General features: G+C 37.9%; 1 protein-coding gene across 3 annotated transcripts in view; it reads left to right on the plus strand.

Annotated features, from left to right (window-relative positions):
• dgkb (diacylglycerol kinase, beta) overlaps positions 1-21,432 on the plus strand; it is a 738,504-nt gene that overhangs the window by 152,467 nt on the left and 564,605 nt on the right. For 2 of the 3 annotated variants that reach the window (XM_072251979.1, XM_072251978.1), the window contains 2 exons: positions 6,070-6,195; positions 19,589-19,638. In XM_072251979.1, coding sequence (XP_072108080.1) covers positions 6,070-6,195; positions 19,589-19,638 — 176 coding nt within the window. Of the gene's footprint in view, positions 1-6,033; positions 6,196-19,588; positions 19,639-21,432 lie in introns of all 3 variants that reach the window. The other variant, XM_072251977.1, reaches the window with a different exon arrangement.

Below are 21,432 nucleotides of genomic sequence, written 5' to 3' on the forward strand. Positions count from 1 at the left end.
CTTCAACAGATTTGACAATTTCCCTCGTTCACACCACCCTCAGGACACCAGTGCAGGTGCTGAGGCACCCAATGCTCCCTTCACACCAATGCCTCCCCTCCTCCCTTCTCCAGTTCAACACATGGATGAACAACACAGGCTACCACTGTCTACATCCATCCTTGCCCTGCTCCTACCATCCACACCCCCATACACCAACTGCTATCGTCCCTCATCTTCACCTTCCACAGACCCCCCCCTCTACCAACTTCCCAGTCATCATGGACTCACCTTCACTACTGAGCAGATGAGAAGATCCCTGGGGAAGCTCAGACGTGGCAAAGCATTGGGACTGGATGGTGTGAACCCCAATGTTGTGAAAGAGTGTGCTGAGCAGCTGTGTGGAGTTCTCTAGTGCATTTTTAATCTGAGTCTCAGCCTGGAAAGGGTCCTGACTGTGTGGAAAACATTGTGTGTGGTCCCAGTTCACAAGAAGGGTCAACCAAAAGTCTTGGATGATTACCGTTCAGTGACCCCCGACCTCACACATCATGAAAACCCAAGAGCGGCTGGTCCTGGCTCACCTCTGACCCCTGGTTAGATCAGCCCACGATCCTTTGCAGTTTGCCTACCAGAAGCACATTGGAGTTGATGATGCTGTCATCTATCTGCTGAACAGAGCCTACTCCCATTTGGATAAGCAGAGCAGCAATGTGAAGATCGTGTTCTTTGATTTCCCATGTGTCTTCAATACAAAACAGCCCTCATTGTTGGGGGAAAAGCTCTATTCAATGCAGGTTGGCACTTACATTGTACCCTGGATAATGGATTGCCTGACTGGCAGACCACAGTTTGTGTGGCTTCAGAGCTGTGTGTCAGACATGACTATAAGCAGCACTGGGGCCTCACAGGAGATGGCTCCCTTCCTGATTACCCTGTATACCTCAGACTTTAGACACAGCACTGAGTCACGTCATCTGCAGAAATTACCTGATGACTCAGCAATAGTTAGGTGTATAAAGGGAGGACGGGAGGATGAATACAGGGCTCTGGTGGAGGACTTTGTCAAATGGTGCAAACTGAATCATCTGCAGCTCAACATCAGTAAGACAAAGGGGATGGTGATGGACTTCAGGAAGACTAAGCCGGTACTGCTCCCTGTTGCTATTGATGGTGAGGACTTACAAGTATCTGGGGGTGCACCTTGGCAGACTTGAGTGGAGCACCAACACAGAAACTGTGTACAAGAAGGGCCAGTGTTGGTTCTACTTCCTGAGGAAACTGAGGTCCCTTAGAGCACTGATCCCCAACCTCCAGGCCATGAACCAATACTTTGCCACGAAGAATGCAGCGGTGGCCGGAACGCACCCAGCACATCTTTAAGAAAAAAGCCAAAATAAACAAGCTAATTAATTAGTGTGTGGCTTTTTTCTTAAAGATGTGCTGGGTGCGTCCTGGCTACCGCTGCACCCCTGCATGCTTCGAGGCGATGTATCGATCTGTGGCCCAGAGGTTGGGGACCACTGCTTTAGAGTTTGCAGGCCTCTCCTTCACATATTCTACCAGGCTGTTGTCACCAGTACGATCTTCTATGTGGTAGTGTGTTGGAGCACGTGGGTGGTGCCAACAGACTCAGTAAACTGATTGGAAAGGCTGGCTCTGTTATAGGAGTCAAACTGGACACGCTGGAGTCTGTGGTGGAACAAAGGACCCTATAGAAAATTCTGTCAATTGAGGACAAGGTTTCTCACCCTCTGTATGCCACCTCGACTGAACAGAGGAGCACTTTCAGTAATACAACTGTTCTCCTCCAAAGAGTGCTGTATGAGGTCATTCCTACCCTCAGCCATTGGGCTCTATAATGAGTCAACCTACAGCAGGGGAAGTGATGAATCCCTCGTGGTAGACTGTTTGAGCTAACTTAATTTATATTCTTTCTTACTTCTCTAATATTTGAGTATTTGTATATCTGTGCACTTGTAATGCTACCGTGACACTGTAATTTTCTTTGGGATCAGTAAAGTATCTATCTATCTAAAGGGATTGTTGACTTTTCAGGTTGTGGCCTGCATCAGGACATCACCCAAGATTCTGACCACTTCTTGACTCCACAGATACTGTTTGACCTGCTGACACTCAGCGGTTTATAGTTCACTCCAAATTGCAGCATCTTCAGTCTGTTCTGTATCAGGGCACACCTAAATCAAAACATTGACACTTTTGTTATGATGATCAAAGTCACTGAAGCTGGTGATGTAGAAGTCTTTGTTCAGCACAACAAGCAGGTATTATTCTGGAGGCACTCAGGTAGAGTCGCTCAAACTCAAGGCTACCAAATGTGATGTATTTTTAAGTTCAAAGGTTTCAGTAGGTGATACAAGGCAATTTCAATAGTTACAATGACATCATTTACTTCAATATTTTGGGTTGACACTGCTTCCTTTGAATTATTTTTCTACAGTGGGAGACACATCTGAATATTCAAATACCCCTAGGACAAACTAATTGACACATATTCTATAAACTTCGGAAGATAGAGAGCCAGACGCCCAAGAGTGTTTGCGCGAGTTGATTCTCTGAGTCCACAATAGATCAACTATGGACTGCAACTACAATATACCTGTGACCATGTTTAATATGCTATGTGAGAACAGCAGCCTGGTCTGCCAGCTTGAACTCAAGTCACAATGGTGCAAATAAGTTAGCCATGTTGCCTGGTTTAATGCAGGTCAATTAACATAACCCAGTTGTCTTAATGTATGGCTGATGCATATACAGACATCTCAAGATCACCATCTTGTAAACCATCTCTCTTAGTCTGATGGTCAACATGTGCTCCACAAACAGTGCAAAGGCATGCTTTTAACTTTTAATTTACTGCTTGCAATTTACAATCCACATTGAGAACTGAAGACTAGTTCTTGTTTGAATATCTGCTATATTCACATAACTCCAGAATACTCCCTTACAGACGCCACATATTTTAATGAAGGAAAGAGACAAGATTGACTTATATTTTATTCAACTAATTTTTGAACTAATGTGCATTTAATTAGCTTTGTGTTTCTGATGTGTTAACGTTTTTAGTCATTTCATTGCCTATATACAGTGCCTATAACAAGTACCCACTTGCCCTTGGAAGTTTTCATGTTTTATTGTTTTGCAACATTGAATTACCGTGGATTTTAATTGGCTTTTTCACACTAATCAACAGAAAAGACTCTTACAAGTCAAAATTGAAAACAAATTTCTACAAATTGGTCCAAATTTATTGCAATAATTAAACACAAAATAATTGATTGCATGATTAATCAGCCCCTTCAAGTCAGTATTTAGTAGATGCATCTTGGGCAGCAATTATATAGCCTTGAGTATGTGTGGATAGGTCTCTATTAGCTTCGCACATCTGGACACTGCAATTTTTCCCCATTCTTCTTTACAAAACTGAGGATTGTGAGTGAACAGCCCTTTTCAAGTCCAGCCACAAATTCTCTATTGGATTGAGGTCTGGACTCTGACTTGGCCACTCCAGGACATTAACTTAGTTGTTTTTAAGCCTTTTCTGTGTAGCTTCAACTTTATTTTTGGGATCATTGTCTTGCTGGAAAACAAATCTTCTCCCAAGTCACCGTTCTCTTCCAGACTGCATCAGGATTTCCCTGCATCTTGTTGCATTCATTTTACCTTCACAAGCCTTCCAGCGTTTGCTGCAGTGAAGCATTCCCACAGCATGATGCAGCCACCACTATACTTCACGGTAGGGATGGTGTGTTTTTGATGATATGTGGTGTTTGGCTTATGCCCAACATAATGTTTAGCCTGATGGCCAAAAGCTCAATTTTCGTTCCATCAGACCATAGCACCTTCTTCCAACTGACTTCAGAGTATCTCACATGCCTTCTTGCAAACTCTAGCCAGGATTTCATGAAAGGTTTTTTTCAACAGGGGCTTTCCCTTTACCACTCCCCCATAAAGCTGCAACTGCTGAAGGACCTGGGTGACAGTTGTTGTATGCGCAGTCTCTCCCATCTCAGACACTGAATCGTGTAACTCCTCCAAAATTGTCATAGGTCTCTTGGTTGCCTCCCTCTTGAGTTCCCGTCTTACATGGTCACTCAGTTTTTGAGGACGGCCTGCTGTCAGCAGATTTACAGCTGTGCCACATTCCTTCCATTTCTTGATGATTGACTTTAGGGACATTCAGTGACCTGGAAATTTTCTTGTATCCATCTCCTGACTTGTCGTTTTCAATAACCTTTTCAGGAAGTTGTTCGGAGTGTTCTTTTGTCTTCATGGTGTAGTTTTTGCCAGGATACTGACTCACCAGCGGTTAGACCATCCAGATACTGGTGTATTTTACTGCAGTCAATTGAAACACCTTGATTGCACACAGGTGCTCTCTAGTTAACTAATTATGTGACTTCTAAAAGCAGTGATGATTTGCTGTGCCATATTAAAGGGAGTGAATATTTATGCAAACAATTATTTTGTGTTTTGTAGTTGTAATTAATTTAGATCACTTTGTAGAGTTTTGTTTTGACTTTGACACAGAAGAGTCATTTTCTATTGATCAGTGTCAAAAAGACCAAATTAAATCCACTGTGATTCAATGTTGTAAAACAATAAAGCATGCAAACTTCCGGGGGGTGGGGGGGTGAATACTTTTTTTATGGTCATTGTATCTATTTTCAATTCAGTTTTGTGAAAATTCTAGAATTGTCATATCTTTCATTGCTCATTTAGCATTGGTGTGTGGCTTAGCTGTCTGTTTTCTTCAGGCAGGAATTATGCACCTCTTGATATAATTTACAACCAAGAAGCTGTGTTGCTCTGGGCCTCCTTCCCAGCTGATCTTCAGAAAGATGGCATGGGAGAATCCCATCTTGTGGATCTTATAGGTGCTCATGGTTCCTCAGAGATACCAGTCCATTGTAAACAGATTGTGAGAAAACAAGAACATTCCTCGCTAAGAGGCCACATTGACTGAGCTGAACCAGACCTCTGCAGACTAGAAAAGGAGAAAAGCTTCATCCTTATTTTCATAAAAGGCAGGATCACTATTGGACACAATCTTAAAGCTTGTGAGAAATGCTAGTTTAACTTCAGCATAAAAACAGCAGCTAATAATGTGAAAGAAAATTTGTTGTGAAGCCTTCTGGCAGCCTGAAGTTTCATTTGAAATAAGCTTAATGGTATCCGGTCATCTCTTTCCTCAACTTGCTAGATTTCCATTGCTGAATTTCCTTGGGCAATCTGTATCATATGCTCAAAGCTTTAATTTTAGCGTTTTACTCCTCTTACTATAGTGGGCTGCTCAGTACTGTACTCTATCGAATAGTGACCTGACCACTTTATGCATGAATGCTCTGATCTTCGCAATTGTTTTATGTTACATTTCACAAAACAAAATGTTTTTGCTCATTATTTAAAAATAATTTATCATAGTATATACATTCAGTACAGTATCCATGAATTCAGTTAAAGCTATGACAAATGTTAGTTGAAACAATGCCACAGTAAAAATCTTGGAATGTCTCCTAAAATTCTAAACATCATATTAAATGATGTTCCAACTATATTTTACAATGAATTTAATAATACTTGGACCAGTATCTAAGATTTTATTTTGTGGAAATTGACCTGGAGTTGTTGAGAAAAAAAAGTACTACAATAATGGGTAAGTATTTGCTATTAGTGAAAATGTAAAAAAAAAGTGCATCAACAGACGTCTCATCAAATACCAGTTTGCCTCAAAATTGAAAGAAGTCGAGGAACGCAGGATAAATGAAATGGAAATAACAGTAGAAGGACAGGAAAATAAATGAATAAAACAAATACTGTTCTATCGGTGGTTCACTTTTATAATCTTAGCCTTACAGGATCAGATTTGTTGATCTTTTCCAAACAACATTTGAAATGCACATTTTTTTGAAAGTTGTTATGAACTGGCAACCCTTATGGTCTTAAAAATATTCACATTTCTTGTCCCTTGTGAATTTGTGAAGTTAAAAAATATAACTCCTGTTTGAAAATATGTTTCATTTTCCTTCCTAGGCTCTGAAACAAAGAATGAGCTGCAGAATATTCAAGAAATGTCATCTCCTTCTGTATCATCTTCCATTGCCAGCATTCATGGACCAGACGTGGTTCAGCTGAAGGACATAGTTTGCTACTTGTCATTACTGGAAGGAGGTCGGCCTGAGGACAAGTTAGAATGTATGTAAGCTACTAATATATCTGCAGAAGAACAGTTGAAAGTTTTAGAGTTTCTTTCATTACATCAACAGAGGTGTGAATGGGATTGCCATTTCAAGTCCACTGGAGTTGAGGTGGCAAAGAAAAGGCGGCAAGTCTATTGCCACACTACGTACAATTTTTAACTTAAACTCAGTTGTTTTGTGACTTAATCACTTATAATAGGCTTGAAATGATATTGATTCAAACACTGCTTTTTACATGCGGGGCTTCAAAAGAGGGATCTATTCAGGCATTGCCTGAAATATGTGAAGGATTTTACAGAAGTCTTTTTACTTGAGTTTCCTTCCATCTCAAGCTCTTCTAAAGAGTTACTTTCCTCACGAATGTAAGTTGGTCCACAGCTATATCGGTTTCCCTCTTGTAATTTGTCCATGTGCTGTTGGCAGTTTGTGGATTTGAAGAATCGTTGGGCTTTTTGCCCCTTCAGACCTTTGTAATCTTGCCTCTATTCTATTTTTATGCAAATTTACAAGAATAATTTGACACTGAAAATGGACCATCAGGCTCCGGAACCAAAAGGGTTAACTTCTCTCAACTTCTCTTGCCACATCATTGAGATGTTCCCACAACCTATGGATTCACTATCAGGGACTCTTTATCTCATGTTCTTGATATTTATCGCTTATTTATTTTTTAATTATGTCTTTATTTTTGCATTTGCACAGTTTATTGTCTTTTGAACACTGATTGAGTGCCCAAGTTGGTGCAGTCTTTTATTGATTCTATTATAGCTATTATTCTGTTGTGGACTTATTGAGTATATTTGTAAAAAAATGAATCTCAGGGTTGTATGTGCTGACATATGCACTTCGGTAATACATTTACTGTGAACTTTGAATTTAAGGCCCATTGTAACATCCTAATCACCTCAGCTACAAAAAGATTGCATCATGCTTTAAACATGAAATCCTCATGATCTGAGACCCTCAATTACTCACAACTTCAACCCAGTGAATGCCTAAAGGTAAAAAAAATGCATTCATTACAATGTATCATATGAGCCGATGACTTCAAATAACTTAAATTTGCAACTCTGTAAATCTGTAAGTTGTAATAGAGGGCCTGTGATTTCCCAAGTCAATGACTGCTCCTCGGCATCAGTTGTTATCTCTGAAAAGTTGACAATGCTTGAGGCTACCGATAATTTATTTTTAATAAGTAGAATACTTACTAGAATCTATGTACTCTGACTTGTGTGTGACTGCCATTCATATTTGATAATCTAAGCTAGTGGTTCCCTAGATAGGTGATATTACACCCCTGGGGCAGTTTGGGCAGTTTGAGTTTCTACAAAGGTGCTAAAGATAAAGGGGGTGGTGGGTGGGAGGAGAGGGGCGTTCAGTGGTATGAAGGGCAGCTGAGAGACTCTGGGTTTAATTTAAAAAATGAATTACTTATAGTAAGTATTTGATCATCAGTGATAATTGATTACAATGATCACATAATCACCCCATCTCTTGCTAACCCAATATTCCCTTAGACTTTGCTTGAAGAACATTATAGTTGTTGAAAAGCAAACGTGACACTTCTGTATCTGGCATATCATGAGAAATCTGGACTGAAGAACTCATGTTATTTCCAGGCCTGGCCCACACATTATTGCCATTCACTACTGTAGTACACTGTCAGCTATTATGGTTCCCATAATCACACAATGACTCAGTTCCTGTGAATTAGGTTATGGCGTTCAATGGAGTAAAGTTCAAAATCTTCTCTTTTGAATGCTCCTTGAACATTTGAAGAAACTACACTCTGATAAAGTAAACAAGAACTGATTTATTTTTCAGTCACTTCGTGAAAACTTTCAGAAACAGAAAACATTTCAAAACACGTTTCCCAGGACTTCACAACAAACATTGATGGTTTGTATGTTCTATACAATATTTCATTTCTCATTGCTATATCTGGAAATCCCCATACAATTGGAGAAGAGCTAATTCTGCCAGCAGTAAGGGAGGTTCTGAGTTTGGTTTTGCATAAGTTAACAGACCAATTAATAGAAGTCAATTCTGCTCAACCACAGCTTTGTTCAAAGACGAATAGGTGAACTGTCTGAGGATGTGGAAGACATATTGTACAACATACTTAGAACAACAGAATTTACTCTACAGTTTGATGAGTCAATTTTGCCAGGCAACAAATCTTTGCTTCCTGGATGTGTTCACTTCATAAAAGACGGAAGTGTGGTTCAAGAGCTATTATTTGCAAGGGGACTAGAAACAGATTCAAAGGGGAAGTCAATATTTTGGGTTTTTTTTTAGCAATTTTTCAAAGACAAGGACAGTTCCACTGACCAACATTCTTGCTTGTGCAACAGATGGGGCACCATCAATGACAAGGTGCCACTGTTGAGTTATTAGTTTCTTGAGAGAATCTGTATCTAACATATTTACCATTCACTGTGTAATTCACGGATTCTTTTTGAAGACTTGAGTGCTTCATTCAGCTATCAACTCAAGAATATTAGGCATGACAGTTGCAAGGACATGAAGTGAAAATCGTCAAAATCTAATCAGTTGTCTCCACATTCCTGACCAAGTTAATCTTATTTAAGTGCAACATTGGCAGTCATGACCTTTTCCAATTTCTAAGTCTCTCTGAGTTAGAAGAGAAAGAAAGAATATCAGGTGATGATCTTCAAGTATCTTGTACCCTCTTGGGTGAGTTGCATAAAGACATGTAAAAGAGATTTCAGGATCTTCTCCTGATTCAAATTCCAGATTGGGTAATGAATCCATTCCTGAACACTTGTAATGAGGAATTAACAGGAAGGATGAAGGAAGAACTGATCTCACTACAAAATGGCTTTGAGCTGAAGCTGAAGTTCAAAAAGTCATATCAAAACTTTTGGTTGCAGAAATAAATCTCTGCACACTATCATGCACTGTGGAAAAAGGTCAATATGTTCTTTATTGCATTTCCAACAGTATATTTAGTGGAGCGCATTTTCAGTTCAGTCACCCAATTCTTTATCAGCAAAGAAGCAGTCTATAAATTCCTGACAATAGGGATCAGAGACTCCTGAATTTCATTCAGCCAGATGTCGAGAAGCTGATATCACTGCACCAAGCCCATCCATTACATTGAAAAGTGAAAAAGCAATGAAGTAGTAAACAGTTGGACTAATGTATTCTCTAAAATTGTTGATGAAAATAGTATATACTGTATTTAAAGAAATATTTTTATCTGTATTTTTAAATAGATTTAATTAATTTTTCCAATTACTTGTCACTGCTTTGCATTTGCAGTTCCTATTTTCTTTCACTGTGTACCATAAATCAAAGTTGTTAATAGTTTTTATGTGATGTTGGGAAAGGCAGGGGGGAGCTAGGGATGTGGTCTGGGAGCCAAGGGGACGGTGGTCCAGAAAAATTTGGAAATGTGAGCCAGAATTTAAGGAAAATGGTTACTTGAAGAATTTCAAATTTAGGATAACTTCAAGCAAATATAGTTCCAAATTTTCTCATTCAAATATATAAAAAATAACTTTATGAATGCTTGAGACTACATGGAGATTTGACTGTGTAGTGTTTGTTGGGAATTTTGGTATATACAGTAGTTAATTGTTTTCAACCTATTAACTTTTCATGTCCCATAACTTTCATAGAGAAGCTTGCCATATGCAGTCACTCCTGGGGGCAGGTCATCTCTGTGAACTTTCTCAGCAAAGCTAGCTGTGAACTGATTGGCAAGGTGTTCATGGAATTATTTTGACTACTGACAATGTTCCCACTATTTGTTTATATAGCTAGATGGACCAAACATTGATCTGAGCAAGAAATTTTTACACGGCCTGAAAACTGTGCGACACTTGAAATGTGTTTTTTTGTAGTTTGCACATTAAACAAACAAAAACCACAGCTCACAACACAAGTAAACAATGTTAGGCAGTCAAAACAGCTGACAGGCACGATGGCAAAAGTAAAATGTTTTGATTAGATGGTGTCGGCGTTCAGCAGACTGGCAGATTATTAACAAAGAGCTACTACCTTCTATGTTTGTTACAATTTGTAACAGTGTTGTAACTTGAAACACTGACAATGTAAATCTGTTGAGCTCTAAAATGCTTCAAAGTAAAGGTTGTGGTACTTTATTATTCAGATAATTTATGGATTATATTCATCAACACAATTATAGGGTATTTCACACATTATATTAGCATAATTTCAAAACTATATTAACATAATTTCAAAATTATATTAACTATATAGAAGAAAATTCTAGCTCTGTGGTAACACAGGCTATATGCACAGGAGCATTTCGGTTTCTGCTCAGCTTAGGAGGAACAGTGTCTGATGAGGTCAGGACCTAAGGAAGTACTATATATAAAGGCTGTCACAGATTTTGCATTGCGAATGTCTGACTTTATCACACTAGTTTAAAGAGGAAAATTATTTAATTAGATTAAATTACATACTAAGAATGGAAGCTAATCAAACAAGTAAAATTGCCTGCAATTTTCCCACCTGCCTTGCTAAGCCAGCGTTGAAAAATGCAAATGTTTATTCTCAGTCATCCTGCTCAATTCACCGGTAAATTCAAAAGTAAATTTATTATCAAAGTACATTATTGTCTTGTGGGAGTTCACAGTAAATACAAGAAACATAGTCAAGTCAATGAAGGACTGCACCCGACAGGACGGACGGGCAAACAACCAATGCACAAAAGACAACAAACTGTGGAAATATAGAAAAAAAAATTAATAACAATAGTAACAACAGTAACAGCAGTGCAGTGCAATGGCTCATAAACAGAGAAACCCAGTAACAGAAAGTCAAAATTGAGTAATTAAATGAGAACACCTAAATGGCAGAAGAGATTAAGAAACAAAAGAAGTAACCTGCCTAATGGAGTATAAGATGGCTAGCCCAAGCAAGAAAGTGAAAAGAAAAGCTAAGGGAACATAAGATGCATATAAGATATGATAAACCCAACAAAAGCACGGTAGAATTTATAGATACACTAAAACAAAAGCTTGCTGCATACAAAACCAGGCTAAATAGGTCCATGAAATGTGCCAGACAAAGAAAACAGAATGATCAGCTCAGGAACAATGAAAAAGGTTTATACAGGACATTGAACCTAAATTCAATGCACCAAAATATGACCAACCTTAGCACAGAATTACCAACACACACACAGATAATGAACTTTTGGTCTACTATCTGGTCAAACAGGGTGACGCACCATCCAGAAGCAAGCTAGATTAGAGGCGAAAGGACACTCTCACACAATTGAAGATATGCAAACATCTTAATTTACAATGGATATACAAAAAGCTGTTATAAAAAAATACCGGCAACTGGAAAAGTGCAGGCAGTGATGATATTCATAATTATTGGTATAAAAAATTACTTGCCATCATTCATATCTATTAAAACATATCAACAATTTTCTTATAAATCCTGAAAGGGTGCCAAACTTCTGACAGAAGGTAAAACATATCTCTTACCTAAAGGAGAAATCACAAAAGATCCATCAAAATACTGTCCTATTACTTGTTTACAAACTACATATAAAATTGTAACATGATGTGTCACACAACTAATCACCGCTCACTTAGATAACCACAATGTACTTACAGAAGTGCAGAAAAGATGCCATAAATGTATGAAAGGATGTAAGGTACAAATGATACTAGATTCTGTAATTCTAAATCAAGCCAGGCAGAAAAGCAGACATCTTTCATTTTATATTGACCACTAAAAAGCATTTGATTCTATTCCACACTCATGGTTAATAGAAGTTCTTAATATATATAAACTATACCCAATACTTGTGAAATTCCTTAAACATCTGATGAAGCATTGGTGTACCATAATCACCCTATCTATTAACAATCAAAAAAAGAACAACCACCATTATCAAAATAAGCCAAGGCATTTTTCAGTGTGACTCTCTAAGCCCACTTTGGTTGTGTCTAGCTTTAAAACCGCTGTCTAATTTACTGAATCAGATGAAAATAGTGTATCAAATCAGAGACAGCCAAATAATTGTGCCTTGACACATCTTCTACACGTAGACAATTTAAAATTATACACTCCATCAGTAAAGCTAAAGCATTTAACTCAATTAGTATAACTATTTTCTACAGATATAAACGTGAATTTTGGATTAGCTAAGTGTAGAACATAAAACACAAAAAAGGTGCAATAGAACTAGTAGAATATAAACAGAGCAGCAGGATACAATACAAACGATGGGTAAATATGAAACAGGTAAATATCTGGGATATCAACTTGCAAAGAAACCATATCATAGTGTGGTGAAAATCTGCCAAGCAGAGCTCAATAGTAAAATTGTAATGAAGGCAATAAACACTTTGGCTGTACCCGTATTAGTGTATTCTTTTGGTATAATGTCTTGGGCTGAAACAGATCTGAAAAATTTACAAAGATAAATGAAAAACGAAATGACAATTTTAGAAAATCCTATGTACACTCGAACACACTTAGATTAACATTGCTTCGGACAGAAGGAGGAAGAGGAATAACAGACATAAAAAAATACACAGGAGTCAGTTTAATTTCTAAAACTATAATTTCATCAATGAAAACAGGATTCAGCACTCCATGTGAGCAGATGCAATTCTGATAAGAAGTACACACCACTCAACTTAAATGAAGACACACTCCAGAAGAATGAAGAAATTATCACTACAGAAGCAAAGGTTAACCTCCAGGATGCATGACCCTCCATGGAAACCATCCCCATGATCTGAGCAGACTAGATGTCAACAAGGAAGCATCAAATGCCTGGCTCAGAGCTGGAGACCTCTTCTCAGAAACAGAAGGATTCCTTGAGGCAATATAGGACCAGGTGGTTAACACCAAAAATGATCAAAAATACATAATAAAAGACCAACAAATTCAAGATGATAAATGTAGAAAATTAGAAAATTCCAAGAGAAGCCTGAAACAATCCAACAAACTATAGGATCCTGCAGCAATTTAACTCAATCTGATTACTTAACACAGGGAAAATCAAGTGGCAGACGTTATTCACCAAAATCTTGCTTTAAAATGCAAACTCATAAAAGACACCAAACCTACTATAAATACAAGCCGGATCCAGTTTTAGAATTTGACAAAATTTATTATGACCGATCTGTTATTACACATAGGACAATCCATAATAACCATCTGGATATAATATTACAGGATAAATAAGAACAACTTACTTAATAGATATAACCGTTCCAAAACACATAACATACAGAAATCAGTAAGTGAAAACAGCAGAAATATGCTGAATTAAAAGAGGAAATTGAAAGACTATGGAACACGAACAGGGTATACGTTGTCCCAATAGTTTTATCTACAGCTGGTATCATCTTAAAGTCACTATTCAATAGCATTAATTAATTAGGCCTAACAGCAATATTTATGTAATTCTCCAGAAATTGGCAATACTAAACACCACTAGAATAACCTGAAAATTCCTAGAAATTGAGAAATGAGTGTGCTCGGCTATGCCCATACCTCAGGGTTTACCAGCTTGAGCTGAGAAAAATAAAAAATATAATTGTAATAATAAATCAATAAGCAATAAATATCAAGAAAGTGAAACGATGTGTCCTTGAAAATGAGTCCATAAATTGTGGGATTAGTTCAGTGATTGGGTCAGTGAAGTTTTCCTCTCTGGTTCAAGACCTGATGGCTGAGGGGCAATAACCATTCCTGAACCAGGTGGCGTGAGTCCTGAGCCTCCTGTACCTCCTTCCTTATAGCAGCAGCAAGAAGACAGCATGAGTTAGACGGTGGGGATCCTTGATGATTGATGCTGCTTTCCTGTGACAGTGCTCCATGTAAATATGTTCGATGGTGGGGAGGGCTTTACCCATGTTGTATCCAATACTTTTTGTAGGGTTTACTATTCAAAGGCATTGGTATTTCCACACCAGGCCATGATGCAGAGAGTTAATATACACTTCACCGCACATCTATAGAAGTTCGTCAATGTCTTAGATGACATGCCAAATTTGTGCGAACTTCTGAGAAAGTAGAGGTCCTGTGGTGCTTTCTTTGCAATGGCAGTTACATGCTGGACCCAGGACAGATCCTCTGAAACGTTAACACTGAGGAATTTAAAGTTGCTGACCCCCTCCACCTCTGATCCCCTGATGATGACTGGCTCATTGACCTGCGGTTTCCTCCTCCTGTAGTCAATAATTAGCTCCTTTATCTTGCTGACATTGAGTGAAAGGTTCTTGTTGTGACACCACTCAGACAGATTTTTGATCTCTTTCCTATATGCTGATTCGTCACCGCCTTTGATTTGGCTAATGACAGTCAGAAGGGCAACTAGAATGACAGTTTAGGAAATCCACAGCTGTACATACTTTGGCTGCAATTCAAAACATTCCACATAAAGATAAAACTGGTTAACTTGACCTGTTGGTTTTAATGGAGAGAAGCTGACATGCAAAAACCAGAGATGTCCTGATATGTACTGTGTCCAAGTTGTCCTGTTGCAAATACACATTTTAAAATTGACTCATAAGTAACGAAGAATGGCTGTTTTGCTAGTTGTGTATGTCTGCTGTGGGGCCATGAAAAGAGTGGACAGATCAAGTTGATTGGAAAGGAAAAACGTTTCATGAAACATAGTGTAATGAGCTAAGCAGAGCTAAACATTAATTTACCTCTCAAAATGAGATGAATTATTTTACTTCTATTTAAGCTATCATTCTATTTTTTATCATTCAATATAAAAGATGCAAAGTTGTGGTGATATAATATACGAATAAAGATAGTGAGCTAACTTTAGAGTACTTGATACCAAAGGCAAGAAAAAACACTTAACAGTGCAAATGGAGTGTACCTCCAGCCAATTGCAAAGTTAGGTTTCAAAATAAGTTATTGATGGGAGGGGCCAGTATGGCCACCTAATCCATCACAAAATCCTTTGAACTTCATTGCAAACAACAAGCATGGGTACCTCACTTCTCATTGGAGAAATTGTTACTCAGAATGAGGAAACAACTACTTGTATAAATCAGGACTGTAGATATGTCAGACAATTGCATTTGGTAAGTGATGGTTAAAAAAGACCTAGAAGATTATTGTTTAAAAAGTGTTGTTGGAAAGTAAAAGAAAAATGAAGGAGTGCCATGTCATGGAAGTTTTCATCAAATGGCTACCTATGTTAGAATTGTGATCCCTCCATTTTTCACTCTCAAAGGTACTTAGGGATTCCAGATTAAATGTTTGTGTGATTAAAGCTTGTGAGCATTAGAATATCAGAATGTTAAACCCATCACATAAAATTTGTGATGGTACTGTGAACGTTCTAAAGAACTTCACAGAGAGAATTGAGTAGCTAAATGTTGGCCTCAGTAATGCTATTCTACAATTTCAAGGGAATTCTTACTGGATATTCAAACTAATTGGAAGCTCTGGATCAAAGAAGGGAAACAGTATTCTACACTACACAAATGTATGAATTAAGAGCAGGAGTAGGCTACTTAGTTCCTCAAACCTGTTCTGTCACTTAATAAAGTCATAACTGATCCGATTGTAATCTCAACTCTTTTCCAGTTTACCCCAGTAACTTTTCACCCACTTGTTTATCAAAAAATTATCTATCTCTGTGTTAAAAGATTCAGAGTCTTGGCTTTCAATACCTTTTCAGGAAGGGAAGTCCAAAGACTTGTGAAATTTCAAGAGAGAAAGAGCTATCACCTCTTCTCCGTCTTCAATGGGTGACCCCTTTATTATTAAATAGTTATCACTAATTCTAGATTCTCCCACAAGAGGAAACACTCTCTCCACATCCACTCCATTAAGATCCCTAAAGTCCCTTAGGACCTTGCATGTTTCAAATAATATCCCTCTCATTCTCCGAACTCCAGTGTTTACAAAGTTACTTTGTCCAGCCTTTCCTCCCTGGGGGAACAGGCATGTTCCATGTATTAATCTAGTAAACCTTTTATGAACTTAAAGTACTTACAATATCTTGACATACCAACTTAAAAAAGAGATTCATAATGTATATAGTGCCCCAGATGCAGTCCCAAGAAATACAGTAACTGAAGCATAACTTCACTATTTTCATATTCAGTTCTCTAGCAATGAATAATGTTCTATCAGCTTTCCTGAACAACATTGCTGTACTTGCACAAAAGACTTTTGCAAATCTTGCAATGGGACACCCATATCCCTCTGCATTTCAAAGCTTTGCAATTTCTCAATGTTTAGATAATGTTTCCTTACTCAGGATGCGGGGGTTGAGGACACTGAGGAATGGCCTTGAAATGAATGGTGAATCCAGGGGCAAACCAGATGCAACACGTCTGTACGTGCAACTATGTGCTTGCTAATGACATACTGTTTGAACTGTTGGCTTGCTATCAGTATGACCTGACCCATTGTTTTATGCTTCAAAGAGTCCATGAATGATTATGAAGCTATTCGGAAGAATAAAAGATCTCTTTTTAACTTAGAAAATTGATCGAGCACAACAGGCTAACTACAGGGACAATTTTTACTCTAGCTGTGAGTTCAGAACCAGGGGTACAGTTTGAGTAATGAATTGGCTATTCAGGACTGAGATGAGGAGAAGGTAGTGAACCGATAGAAGTCTCTATATATGGTGGGTCAGCTGTGGTATTCATTCAAAACAGATTCTGGACTTTAAAGGATTCAGATATTATGAGGTAGAACAGAAAAATAGTGTAAGGTGGAGGATCAGCTATGATCTTTATGAATGGTGGAACAGGCTTACAGGGACAGTTCTTTGTCCTTATGGGAGTTGGCTGTGGCAATAGTTTTTACACAGAGAGCAGTGGGCGCCAGGAACAGGCTGCCGGTGGGAGAGAGAGAATCATTTCAACTATAAGTGATAGTGGCATTTAAGAGGCTGTTAGACACATGAATATGCGGGGAATGTAGGGATATGGACCAGGCAGCAGAGAATTAGTTTAATTTGGCATATGTTGTGGACTGAAAGACCTATTCCTGTCTTGTACTGTTTTATGGGACAGTCCCACAGCCACTGATATCTTGCATCAGGTAGATAGATGTCTCTGGACTGCAAATCCTACTGCTATATGGAACCGTGAACTTCAAGCAGCTAGTTATTGCATCATGCTGTTGTGACCAGCTGTCCTAAAACTTTCAAATAAGTTTTCAAATTAACCTTTCCCAAAAGTAAATCTTGAATATTTTGGAAAAGGCTCCAATTATATCTGATTATAATTTAGATGAGGTTTTGTTGGTGAATTTAAAACTGAATGAGTTATTGTGAAATTCTGTTATATTTGTTGGCAACATTTTAATGCAATTTTATCGAAAGGAATCTACCTTTTTCTTGTACATGCTTGCCATTGTCCCAGAGAGAACTGCAGAGAATGCAGAGAGACAGAGCACCCCCTACTGGAGGTCTGCTGCTAATGTCGCAGTATTCTCACATTAACTGGGAGTCGTGTGTCTGAAAAAATATGTTTCTGGATTTTAAATTTTCAATAGTTTATTTCTGAAATACAAATCAAGTGATTATTTGTAGATCTTTTTGCATTTAGAGAAGCAAACGGAAAACAATTCATTTACTTAGTTAGTCTTGACGAAGGGTCTTGGCCTGAAACGTCGACTGTACCTCTTCCTAGAGATGCTGCCTGGCCTGCTGCGTTCACCAGCAACTTTGATGTGTGTTGCTGGAAAGCAATTCATAATAATTATGTCTATGAATACTTTTTAATAGGATACATTTAACTAAGATTAGATCTTTTCCATACATTAAGGCTGTAGACCTTATAATTATAATACTATATTTGTATTTGTTCACACTAGGCTGTGTCAAAACCTTCATAATACTCTCTTAATCCCTTAACATAATTCATATTGTGACCTAACTGATATCTAGATTGTGGTTTCAAAGTGTCTTATTTTGTCTATTGGTAACAAGTTAGCTTGAATCCACAACATCAATAAGCATGATATTCCTGAAAATAAACCTGAAGAATCGACTTGATTTCCCCAGTTATATCTTTATCTCAAGAATAAAAGAGTTTTTTTTGGTATGGGGACGCCATCATTTTGTGCATTTAGTTGTGCGAGTGTAATTGAATTGTTGGGAACATTAGGAACTTCATTGCTTTCTAATACCAACAGGGCATTCCACTAACCAGAGCTATTTGGTGAGTGCTCTACATCTGCATTCAATAAACATACTGCTGCTTCCTGTTTTTATGATATTCAAAATACAGACCAGCCTTCAGATTTAATGAAAAATATAGAGCACAGCATATGCGAATGTGATACACTATTAGTATCATATTGAGAACTACTGCAAAATTAAGAAGTAAAGTACGGTACCGTGGTGGAAGAATATGCATTAGTTACATTTATCGTGGAACCCGAAAATTCCATCAGCAAAACATCATTTTCCAGCTGTTGGTCTACTGATTATCAATACAATTGCCTCTTGACAAGTTGTGCTTTTGTCTTTTGTTGTTTGCTAGCTGATATTGGTATTTTTGTGAATTTAACAGGAAAATTAAACTTTGTTTTAAGCTGGCCTACACCTGTCCCCAATGTAAGGGGCTAATAAGCAGTCTCCCCTCTCCCTGCCCCTCATCCTATCCCCATAAGGTAAAATTACACATTAAAACAGTTTTTATCCTGATAGTTTTATTCACAGAATTGCACCATACAAATATATTTATGGTTTATGCTGTTATTAATGCTGCATGTATGTATCCTTTAACCTTTATTTATTAATTTCTCGCGTTTGAATGCTTTTATCCTCTCCATCTAGGCTAGGGTATTTTCTCTCCTGGCTTTAAATGCATTTTTGCTATTCACTACAACTTTTTTGTTACTGGTTCCACAGTTTCTTGTCATTAAGTCCTGTTTGGACTTAAAAGAGGCCTAAGTTTTGGATTTCCCCACCTGTAGATCCATGTTCTTTGTATCTATTTTGATAATTTCCCTCACAATTGTAAAGGTATCCGTTAATTTGATTTTATTTTTTTCTGAAGGAAATAGTAATGCGCTAACTGATCAGTAATGCCCTATTAAAACCAAGGTAGCCTACTTCTACATTTTAAATCCTAGTTTGTTTTGATAAATGAAGTAATTTAATATCAGACCTGAAGTAGCTTATGTGGAAATTACTGTAAGATTAGCTTAATATGCATCTACTGAGTCCATTGAGATTCTGAATCTATTATTGAATCTATTGAGATTCATTCCTGTTAGTACAGCTGAAAAAGAAAGTATCTAAGTAAATGAGAAATTATTTGTAAATGGGAATGTTTTGCATGGGATAGACTCCACTTTTGATAAGGCTTTATTGATATGTTAGGGATGCTTTTCAAAGATGAATGATTTCTTTTTATTTTCCCTTTTAGTCATGTTTCGTCTATATGACACTGATGGAAATGGGTCGCTAGATAGCTCGGTAAGATCTCTAGAGACCTGGTGATTGCTAAAATTTTATTCATTGTATTTTGCTATTGATACACAATAGAGACTGACCTGCATGCTTCATTTTCAGAGTAGATTATAATAGTAGCAAGTGATTAGCATTTTAGGACAAATTTATTTAATTCGGTAGCAGTAGAAGATTTTGAATTTATGTCTCTGGATCTATAGTCCTGGCCACCTATACTGGTTCATAAACATATCCACAGTACCATATTGGCATTAATCTACAGTGGTTTGTTGGTGAAATGAGTAAAAACAAGACATTCTTGTCATTTAATATGGCCACAGAAAGGTGTTGCATTTTCTGACACAAAAATGGACAAAATCTTCTTCCTTGTTTTATCTATTGTTGTCCAAGTTTTAACAATACATGATAGATTGCTACAACTTGTTTCTAAGGAACAAAAAATGTAGTAGCAACTTATTTAGCAAATCAAATTATTTTAATTATTTCAAAATGAAACTAAATATTTCCATACCCTGCCCTCTTAATCAATGCTTCTACACTATACTGCTCAGCGTGAACATAAAAATAAAGTGAGGACATTCTGCCTTTCTGGCTGGCTCCTTCCATTCAGAAGACCATAAGACATAAGAATTAGACCATTTGACACATCAGTCTGTTCCGCCATTCCATCATGACTGATGTATTATCCCTCTCAATACCATTTCCTGCCTTCTTCCAGTAAAATTTGACACTCTGACTAATCAAGATCTTATCAGTCTGTGCTCTAAATATACTCAATGACTTGTCTCCACAGCCATCTGTGGTAATGAATTCCACAGCTTCACTACCCTCCTTTTCTCTGTTATAAAGATACATGCAAGTATTCTAAGGCTGTGCTGTCTGGTTCTGGACTCATCCACTGTAGGAAACATGCTGTCCACATCCACTCTATCTAGGCCTTTCAATATTCAATAGGGTTCAATGAGATTCTGCCTCATTCTTCTAAACTCCAGTTAGTACAGGCCCAGAGCCATCAAATGCTCCTTGTATGTCAACCCTTTCATTCTTGGAATAATTCTCCTGAGCCTCCTCTGGACTCTCTCCAATGCCAGCAAACCTTTTCTGAGATAAGGGGCCCAAAACTGCTCATAATACTCCAGGTGCAGTCTGACCTATGCCTCATAAAGCATCAGCATTACAAACTTGCTCTTATATTCTAGTTCACTCAACATGAATGCTAACATTGCATTTGCCTTCCTACCACTGACTCAACCTGCAAGTTAACCTTTAGGGAATCCTGCACAAGGACTGCATGACCATACACTTCCCCACATTATATTCCATCTGCCACTTCTTTGATTATTCTCTCAATCTGTCTAAGTCCTTCTGTAGACTCACTGTTTCATCAACACTACCTGTCCCTCCACCTATCTTTGCAATGTTGGCAAACTTGGCCACAAAGCCATCAATTCCATCATCCAAATCATTGATATATAACATGAAAAGAAGCACTCCCACCATGGTCCCTGTGGAATGCTACTAGTCACTGACAGTCATCCAGCAAAGGCCTTTTTTTCCCACTCTTTACCTCCTGCCAGTATCAGATCTGAATCTCCATGCTAGTATCTTTCCTGTAATACCATGGGCTCTTACCTGGTTAAGCAGCCTCATGTGCGGCACTTTGTCAAAGGCCTTCTGAAAATCCAAGTAAACAACATCCACTGACTTTCCTTTGTTTATCCTGCCTGTTATTTTCTCAAAGAATTTCAACAGATTTGTCGGACAAGATTTCCCTGTAAGGAAACCATGCCGACTCAGGGA

The sequence above is a fragment of the Mobula birostris genome, chromosome 3, assembly GCF_030028105.1.
Source record: "Mobula birostris isolate sMobBir1 chromosome 3, sMobBir1.hap1, whole genome shotgun sequence".
In the NCBI taxonomy this organism is placed as follows: Eukaryota; Metazoa; Chordata; class Chondrichthyes; order Myliobatiformes; family Myliobatidae; genus Mobula; species Mobula birostris.